At 45.9% G+C, this 10,005-nt stretch overlaps 2 protein-coding genes across 2 annotated transcripts; one reads left to right on the top strand and one right to left on the bottom strand.

The window, feature by feature from the left end:
• The first annotated feature begins 3,628 nt into the window (after positions 1-3,628).
• LOC115316602 lies at positions 3,629-4,297 on the top strand. Its single transcript, XM_029976032.2, has one exon. It carries the CDS (start codon positions 3,629-3,631, stop codon positions 4,295-4,297), a length of 669 nt encoding a protein of 222 aa, XP_029831892.2.
• Positions 4,298-6,115: 1,818 nt separating this feature from the next.
• Positions 6,116-7,303, bottom strand: LOC121835547. The gene has a single exon (XM_042289922.1). The coding sequence runs from the start codon at positions 7,286-7,288 to the stop codon at positions 6,116-6,118; it is 1,173 nt and encodes a 390-aa protein (XP_042145856.1). The 5' UTR covers positions 7,289-7,303.
• Between the last annotated feature and the right edge of the window lie 2,702 nt (positions 7,304-10,005).

Below are 10,005 nucleotides of genomic sequence, written 5' to 3'. Positions count from 1 at the left end.
CTTCTGCACATCCGGATTACGTGATCTTATTATAGTACACACACACGTACTTTCGCATGTTCTCGTTGATTCGCACTCTTTATTTACTGTTAATATGACCCTGAGCTTCGAAAATGCTCTCTCAAGGCTAGCACTGGACACGCGCAGGCTGATGAGATGGAGCGCTGCCTGAGCCAAGATCGGCCGATTAATCAACTAATTGTGACCACCAAAAGAGACACGGTGCGACGTTCTGAAGCACGACACCACATGCAGAGCTTGCATCAAGTCAGTCTTCCTTACAACGAGTTTAAAAACATGCTCGTACACAGGGGCGGATTTGGAGGGGGGGTGGGGGGGTCCGGATGTTCTGACCCCCCTCTTGATTTCTGCATATGTAAAAGTAAGGGCGTAAAACGAAGAAGAGGGGGGAAGGGGGGGTTCCTAAACATATGCTAAGCTGACCAACAGCTGACCAACACCTGACACCCCCCCCCCCCTCAGGAAATTCCTGCATCCATGGCGGAGTCATGGGGCATTTCGCACATCACGTTTCGATTGATGATGCGTACTTTAAACCAAAACGTCGTGATGGCATCTATGTATCCCATACATTCGGACTCGTTTCGATAGACACAGGCGTTCCACTCTTTCGCCACGGCTCTGCGGTACGAATGAAGGTCAAAGTGACCTTTTCCGGTTAAAACTGAATTTTAAAAAAATGAAATCGACATACTTTTATCGGTTTTTATTGGTTTAATTTGGAAGTGCCGAACCTAAAAACTGACCTTTTTCGGTTAAAACCGAATTTCCGAAAATTGATTCGGCGTACTTTTATCGGTTTTTATCGGTTTAAACCGAAAACTCCGAACCCTACTTATATTGATATACTGGAAACTTTTTTTATTCACCAACGTCTCAAGTGGGGCTCAAACTGTTCAGAACCAAAGGAAGAAGAATATTGAGCCAAACCTTATTTATTATTTAATTATCACCTCACTGTTACAAACTCTGTTTTGCTATTGATGACTTCCACAGCTTCGCGATTTAAACAATGGTGAATTTTAGTAGCTCGGTCCGATGACTCCGATAACGATATCCGATACTTCGCCGCCGTCTTTGCACATCCATCATATCGTTATCGCGGGTATCGGAGGTATCGGAGGGATCTACTAAACCTCTCGAATATCAGGCAACGGCTGCAACGACGAAGCTTTGTTCTATCTTCGAGGTAAATAGTACTTCCCTTGCTTCACTGAAAAAGCTCAACGCAGAGCATAAAACATTCGTGAGGAACAATTTGGCACTCCCATCCAGTGCCTCAGCTCAAATGGTGTTCAGCGTAGCACGCGACATATTGAGTAAGAAATACCGCAAGATGTTTGACGAGACTTTCGAGAGCCAGCTGTTGCTCAAAACACTCAAGGTCTTAAATTTCCCTACACGCACGAAAAAAAGTGGGACAGGTGTTCGATACACTTATAGAAATACACAGCGCTCGACACTGAATTGAAAAATCTACAGAAAGTCACAAAACTGGGATTCACACTATATCACCACACAGAAAAAAAAAGAAGAAATCCAATGATTTTACTTGAATATGAAACACTAGTGACAGATTAGTTTTTATCAAAAAGGTTCAATAGGCCTTTTTCAAGAAAAATTTGAGTATTTTTTGTTGTTAATTCTTGAGGTAGGTTGTTCCAGTCTCACATAGTTCTTGCAAAAAAAAAGTATTTATATGTATCATTATTTTCCGTATCTAGTTGGTATTGGTTTAAGTGGTTGCCTCTGAGAGGCCTATTTTACCGAGCAACTACGTAAGGGTCAGTATTAAAATTGAAAACACCACTTTTTAGCACATAAAAGAATTTTAGGCGAGCTCTCTATTATCTGATCGGCCAATCATCACGCGCCATTCCTGGTGCAGCGTGGACCACGCATGACACTCGTAGTCGAGATCGTGAGCTGATTCACAGGCCACTTAATTTAAAGTCATTCGATCGAAACGTCTTACATTTCGCCGTGTGGCATGGGCGTAACCTGTCTCTCTACCACAACTCATCTGCGGTTTGTTTCGCTTTAAGTGTCCGTGCACAAATCACTTTTCTCTCCACTTTACTTTGGCTCATTTTAAATGCCGTGTTTAGATGTCATCAGGAAGGTGTTCAAAACATTATTTCTTCATCGAAACAAGTGAAGCGAACTCTAAGTAAGCCCATCTTGCCTTTATTGGTAAAGTAACTCACACAATGCATTAATAGTGTTTGTGCCACGCGGAATGAAAGTGTTAATAGAACAGTGCACGGCACGTCTGACATTACGGTAACTAAGGTATCCTGAAGAAACACACTACGTTTCATAGGCAGTGCGGGGGCAACGCGTCACACTGTTCACAGGAGCCCGGTTCGTGTCACTGCGAGTTTCATCTCGGAAGAGAGAGGTCACCAAAAGTGACCTTTGAGTAAAGCGGATTATCCAGCCACTGAACGCACTATTGAACCTGAACATCTGTCGATCTTACCGCGTTATGCGTTCTACTTTGATAACCCTGTCCACATTTCTCCTGCTCCACGTCAAAGTCACCACGACGCCGACCACCACGCTCGAAGGATGTCCGTTCTGGAAAAACATCGTGGATTCTCGTGGCTTTCGGGAGCTTCTTCTCCATACGGCCAGCTCGTCGTGCCTGGACATCATATTACCGCCAGAGTTTGGAGTAGAAGAAATCCGTGTGCTGACACAGCTCCTAAAGGAGCTACCGACTTCACAAAAAATCCGTAACAAAATTACTGGCTACTGCCATTATAACTGTAGCACCATGGAAAGTCGACACGTGGCGCTGCACTTATTTTGTAGAACAGCGAATCCATCGCTTCCGCATCCGTATTGGTCGACTCTGAGTATAGTAACTTGCAATTTGAACGAATTTAATCTTAACTTTTTTCAATCTGCTGTTGCGGGGAAGGACGACTTTGAAAAGATTCGCAACGGGGGGGATTTTCACATTGTAGTGCGCGATGAGCAGATACTGATGGCAGGAAGTTACGACGTCAGGTGCCTAAACTGCACGCCAGATGCCACACGTGACTTCTCCGTTGGACTAACGAGACACATGCCTATTCGAGGACGTGAAATCACCATCGCGTGTTTGGAGCCGTTGATTTGCCGAAGTCCATCGTTTAGCATGCTAACCGAAAGTTTGCTTCACGAAAACTGCTCCCTCAAAATTTTCCAAGTGAGTACTATCGAAGCCTTGAAGTATTACGTCGGTAAAAACATGGTGGATTCAGGGACGCTCGTTTATTATCCCTTTGTTTTTAAGCAGGATCTCTTCTTTCCAACAATATCGACGCTGTCTCATTTCGACAGAGCGGGATTCGCAACGTTTGTTAAAGCGCTGCAGCCATTACCGAAAGAAGCTGTCCTCTTCTTGCCATTTGATTCCTTTGTATGGGTGACTCTTTTGGCTTGCTTCATTATCTTTTTGTTGATCTGTTTCTTTGCCCAAAAAGTCCTTCAAACTGCGTGCGATTTCCACGCCGTAGCTGCCCTTCTAGCGGCGTCCCTGGTTCAGCAGGCGTACCCCGTGCCTCCGGACGCTTTAAATGCTCACTCGTTGAGGATTTTTTTCGGGGTATGGTACCTGATGGTAACAGTACTGACCACAGGGTACAAGGGAGTCATCACCTCGCTGTTCTGTAACATACCGCTGAGCGGAGAGCTTCCCCAGTACGCGTCCTTGAATGACCTTAAGAATCTGGGCTTCGCTGCTTGCCTAGTTAACTTTCCAGAAGCAGAGCAGGTGAGGGTTAGTCCTCGGTGGGCCAAGAAACCGAATTTTGATTGCTGGGACGGATCGGGAATGCTGCGTGTAGGAAATGGTACGGAAGTCGTGTTCGTGTTCAGGCCTAGCTCCGACCAGGCTGGCAGCCTCAAAGACGAGCTCTTTCGCGTCGGCTTCGTTCGAATGAACACGCTTCTGTCACCCATAATAACGGGACCTCAGATAAAATCAAATTCGGCATACTACAGGTCCATGAACAAACTCCTCGGCCGTGCTTTTGTAGCCGGTCTGTTTGATCGAGCGGAAGAAATGGCGGAATTCAAGAGTAGGGTTAGGCGGGAATTCAAGTACGGCCGTCCCTCGGAGACCGGAGACGCAGCGCTGGGACTGAGTGACCTCCAGCCCTGTTTCGTCATCTGGGCGATCGGAGTCGTTCTCAGTTTGCTGACTTCCGCAGTCAGTCACGTGGTCGCCCACTTCCGCCCTTTGCGCCCTCGCATGACTCGGCACCCTGTTCGCCAGGCGTGGTGATTCCGTTCCGTTCCAGAAAAGCTCCGATATGTCGAATCCGCAGTCTGCGTATGTATACTTGCAAGAATGCTACAGAGCCGCGGCAGTAGAGCATCCCTATAAAAAAAAGAAGTAGCTGTCTCTTCGGCATTCCCCAGAGACGCACAGCACCGAACAAATTATCCGTGAGCTGCCCTGTATAAACAGCCCGTTGGCCTCTGTGCAAGGATGACTGGCTTCTGTTGTTGCTGGGTCTGTTTCTTTCCTTTTGTAGCAAGTCCCTCGCGCTCCTCCCTCTTTACCTTACTGTGCCCACCGCTGTCGCTTGCGGGTTCTGGTGGTACACAAAGCCCGCCTTCGTATTACGAGTAATTCGCTACGCTTTGCAGTCGCCGAGCTCACACTGCGTTACAGTGTTGTGTGTATGTTTTGACAGCGAAACCTTAGTCAGCCCCAATGTTCATGTGGTGTTTTAGCTGCAAATGGGAAATTTTGGCAGTGCAGTACCACCGCTAGCTGGAGGGAGGCACTTAAAGTGCATCATGTAGTATGCCGATACACGACTGCGCGTCGGTACGATGCTCATCCAGATCGAAACAGGTGCTGGGATAGAGATCGAACCCACAGGATCCCCTGTGTCTATCTGAGTGATCCTGGGTTATGTGTACTCAGCCATGTGTTATAGTGTTTGGCACGTATTTAGTGTTAATTTTATGAACATGATGTCATAAGAGTCAATAAACAAAGGTATCGTTTGATTTCTGAATCGGGCTATTTGACCTAAAGTGTCCTCAAGTGTCCCCAAAAAGTGTCCGCAAGGTTTATGCAGATATAGTTTTTAGGGTTTATTACTGCTGTTTTCTCGCCTTTCTCGTGTTTTAAGAAGTGTTTCAATGTTGAAGTTTTTTTCTCTTTACACTACTCGTATCCATGGATCGGTGGCCGAGTAGTCAGTAAGCTGCAGCACGGAGGACGTGTAGCGAAAGCTAGCGCTGCAAAACCCAGGAATTACAGGAGCCCTGAAACGATTTTTCTACTTGCGCTATGATATACAACTTAGAATCACTCCCTAACGTTAATTACTGAATAAACTTGCCTTAGTTTTTCTCTCTAGGCAATGGCAGTCGGAAAAAAAAATCGAAGTATGTTAGCATCGTTTATTCTCTCAACCCGAAGCCAGAACAAGGGGCCACGTGGCCTGGTGCCTATCCTAATAATAATAATAATAATTGGGTTGTGTGTGTGTTTATACAGCCTAGAACTTGGTCTGCCTCACAGGGGCGACGAGTCTCCCAGCTGTAGATGAGAAATTTAGCCAGTGCGGTACAGCCGCTAGCCTGGGGTCTTTAACGTGCATCACGCAGTAGTGATACACGACCGCACGCCGGTACGATGCTCATCCAGATCGAAACGGGCAGGGGTGGGGCTCGAACCCAGGATCCCTGGGTTCTGCAGCGCGAGCTTTCGCTCCACGTGCTCCGAGCTGGTGTGCGCTAAACCACTCGGCCACCGATCCTTTTTTTTTTTTTTTCTTTAATAAATGGAAATTTACTAATAGCTATTCAGCCAAGTCCAACAGTACACACGCAAACAACACAAAAGGTCCAAAAGTCACAGTCCACCTCACACGCCATGGCACGTAGAGTCCCACCCACACACGCTAACCAATGGAGCACAGGCACAGGCCACCAGTCACCAGAATCTCACACACGCGCACGTGAATCACGTGGGGCGACAAACACACATCTTTACTAGTTCTGTACAAAGCAAAAGGTTACATTGGCTAGAATTTACCATTCACCCAACGCTTAAACAGCAATATTTACATATCTACACAATCTAAAAGTGCGGTAGGTTTAAGCACGCGTCAAAGAGGCTAAACCAATCTGGCACCGGTGGGCGGGCCTCGTACACACTCCGCACTTTGGCTACTTCTTCAATGAAAAGCGATCTGGTCGTACGGGGCTGTTCGGCATTTCTGTCGATCATCCGGCACTTCCACAAACTATGCAGCCCAAGAAGCATAAATAAATCGTAAGGGACAACTTCATGTTGTTCAACGGGGAGAAATCGTATACTGTGGTCGGTGAAGTCGATATCCTTTTTCAGTGTTCGTTGGAGAACGTCCCAAAAATACACTGCGTCATTACAGTATATGAAGCAGTGCTTAATGGTTTCCGGTTTGTTGCATAATCGACAGTTAATAGACCATGGAACGAAAAACCCTCTTTCCTGTAGCCACGCTTTAACCGGAAGTGTGGAAGTGTGTAATTGAAAGAAAAATGTTTTTGCAGTAGGCGATACACACATCTTTTTAACTCTTTTCAAAACATCCTGTCCAGGGCTGTCTTTAAACCTTGATCTATAAATCGGTAGTGTGAAAAAATTTTCAACTAAGGCCTGAGACAAACATTTTCTAGAAACACTAAACAAGTATTCCAAAGAAAACCGGACATTTAAAAACAACAGCGTGTCTACAACTTCTTTCCAAAATCCTCTTAGAACACACGAAACGTCATCCGTCGTTGAAACAATCAAAAAGGGCAAATGCGGCGCAAGCTTCGTCTGAACTAGCGAGGCCAGTAGCGGGTGTCTGATATTCCTAAAGAAGAATAATCTAGATACAAGTTGACGGACAAATAAGTGAGCAAGACCCAACCCTCCACACTCAAGGGGGAGGAATAAATTGTCTCGTCTCATCCGTTCCCACGAGGAACTCCAAATGAAAGTCGCGAAAAGTCGATGGAACGCTTGTATACGTGGGCGGGCACAGTGGAGGACTTGTAACACGTACATAAGTTTAGACGTAAGGAAAATATTGCACACGGCAGCCTTAGTAAAGATGGATAGATTTCGCACCCTCCAGGCATCTATTTTCCGTTTAATGTTTGTGGCAACTGATGTCCAATAGGGCCCACTGTTCCTGGCCTGATCTAGGGGTACGCCAAGGTATTTTATTGATGGCTGATTCCAGTGGATCCCTGCAAATTTGGATGGTGTGGTTCCCCACATGCCTAGCCAAAATCCGCTGGACTTATCATTATTGACCGACGCACCGGTGACTGTGCAAAATTTCTGTGTTACGCGTAGAGCTTCTTCTACACTGTCTTTGTCGGCACAAAAAAAGGCAACGTCGTCGGCATAAGCCAACAACTTCACTTCGGAGAAACAATATTGGTACCCACGAATATTGAGGTTTGTCAGCACGCTCAGGCAAAGCGGTTCCAAGTATAAGGCAAATAGAAGTGGAGATAGAGGACATCCTTGTCTTACTGAAGACCTAATAGCAATCGGTTCGGAGAGAGTGTTATTAACTATGATCCTGGTGGAGCAGTCCTTATAACATAATTTAACGCCGGAGAGGATGGTGTCTCCGATATTGAGGTGGGCAAGGACTTGAAACAAAAATGAATGGCTGACTCTATCAAAAGCCTTTGAAAGATCGATTTGTACTAATGCAACTTGGTCATTGCCTTCAGTCACACAGTCGAGTACAGACCTGGCAATGTGCACATTAGTCTGAATCGTTCTCTCCCGTATTCCGCAAGTCTGGTGTTCTCCAATTAAGTTGTGAGCTACCACGTGAATTCTTTCGGTGAGTAATTTTGCAAATATTTTGTAGTCAACGTTACATAATGATATTGGTCTGTAGCCTGCAGCTTTTCTCAACACTGCTTCGTCTTTGCTCTTTGGTATTAAGACAGTGTGACCTTGGTAAAAGGTAGGCGGAAGCATTTTTTCTTTATATCCGACGCGGAATACATCGAGCAGCACTGGAGCTAATAAGTCAATAAATGTTTTATAGAACTCTGCACCCAGACCATCAGGACCAGGTGTCTTGTTCGCGGGTAGTGCGTTTATGGCATTTCGCACTTCTTCTAATGTTAGGTCACCGTCTATCATAGTTCTTTCTTCCTCTGATAAGACTGGTAAAAGTGAAAGCAACTCTTCTACGCCTCTCTCGTCTCCTGCTGATATTATTTTACCGAAGAGGTTGTTGTAATGTTCAAGAAAGACGTCTAAGATGCCGGGGGTGTCAGACACGGTAGTGTCCTTGTGGTCAATCGCTAGGATTTGTTTTGATAGCGCGTACTGTCTTTCGTCATTTAAAAATCGCCGCGAAGGGGGTTCCTTTAGCAGAAATCTCTCCGATCGCGAACGAATGACTGCTCCTCTGTACTTCTCTGCATCATATCGCTGTAGCTGTGCTTTGGTTATATTAATGTCCTCTGTGCAAGTTCCTGGACGCAAAGATTCGAGCTCATATAATGTAGTAAGTGTGTTAAGTAGTCTTCGTCGGTCTTCCTTCCGTTCAAACGCAAGAAGACTAGAATACTCTATAGCCCAGTTCTTTACGTCTTGTTTAAACATATCCCACTTAGCAAAGATGGAAAGCATCGGGAGACATAGCACAGATGAGAGAATATCCGGAATGCGAATAGAGAAACGTTTCTCTGATAAGAGTGTGACATTAAATTTCCAAAGTTTCTATTGGGGGCGAAAAGATGACAGTTTTCTCTCCCCAATACATGTTGACACCAGACAGTGATCAGAAAAGAAAATAGGTTTTACATTATAATCACTAATTTTAGCGAATAATTCTCCGCGAACGTAAATTCTGTCAAGGCGAGCATGTGCTGAATTTTGAAAGTGTGTGTAATGCAAGTCTCCATTTCTGTGGTCACCAATGTCTACAAGATTGTTGTCTGCAACGATTGATCCCAGCACAGTTGCGCTTGAATCATACCTTGACGTCGGCTGCGCCCGATCTCGGATATTGCATACACAGTTGAAATCTCCAAGAAGAATAATATTCCTGTCTGTTACCAAATGATGAGCAACGAAAGAAAAAAACACATTCCTCGCCGATACTGTGTTAGGGGCATACACACACATAAACCGCCAATCCTCGCCGTCATACTTTAAGTCACAGGAAATGAAGCGCCCCTCCTGATCGATGGTCAGGGAAATGGAGGAAAAGTCTCTAGCTTTCTTCAAGAACAGAAAGCATCCTGCTGAGGTGCCGCAAGCATGGCTTACACAAATTTCAAAATCAGCCAGGAAAGGTTCCAAGGCAACATCGGTCTCATGCTCTTCTGAAAGCTTAGTTTCCTGCACAGCAAGGATGTCTATCTGTTGGTGGTGTAGAAGCTGGAGAAGTTGTTGCTGTTTTCTTTTAGACTTTAAACCTTCAACATTTAGGGTGGCCACTCGAAGTGGAAGGGCGCTACTCATGACAGTCTATGGCTGGGGATGATCGGTCAGAGGGATGCTTTTAAACGGTGTGGAACCTGTTCCATGCTTGGTGTAGGGCTTTTGGCGCTTGCCTACCTGCTTTCGATCAAAGAGCTTTGATCGAGCAAATGAGCCGTCACCTGGCGTGTCATCCATGCGTGGTTCCTGGTGAACCAGGCTCTGGGATGGTATTTCCTGCACGTCATGTTCTTCAGGTGCAGTCAAGGTTGGTTTTTCAAGGGTCGTGTCACGGGAGGCGTTGTCAGTCGTGTCATGAGTTGTGCTGTGGGTCTTGGGTAGGGTGCTTTCGTCTAAGGGTACCTGAGGCAGGGGCGGAAAGTCAGGTGACACTTCGCACGTCGTGGAGGAACCCGAGCACACCAACACGCCAGGGGTAGGTGGAACCTTTTGGCCAGACTCTTTTTGTGTTTCTACTTCAGGCTCAGGAGGTGGCTGGTCAGTAGCTGGTTTGCCCTCATAATCAGCGGGAGGAG

Source organism: Ixodes scapularis, unplaced genomic scaffold (genome assembly GCF_016920785.2).
Source record: "Ixodes scapularis isolate PalLabHiFi unplaced genomic scaffold, ASM1692078v2 PGA_scaffold13__105_contigs__length_92229423, whole genome shotgun sequence".
Lineage (NCBI taxonomy): Eukaryota > Metazoa > Arthropoda > Arachnida > Ixodida > Ixodidae > Ixodes > Ixodes scapularis.
The sequence above is the reverse complement of the archived record's forward strand: the minus strand, read 5'-3'. Positions and strand labels throughout refer to the sequence as shown.

What these genes read in the sequence shown, in the direction of transcription:
- LOC115316602 (XM_029976032.2), top strand. Translation starts at nt 3,629, where the DNA reads ATGGTAACAGTACTGACCACAGGGTACAAGGGAGTCATCACCTCGCTG.
- LOC121835547 (XM_042289922.1), bottom strand. Translation starts at nt 7,288, where the DNA reads ATGTGGGGAACCACACCATCCAAATTTGCAGGGATCCACTGGAATCAG.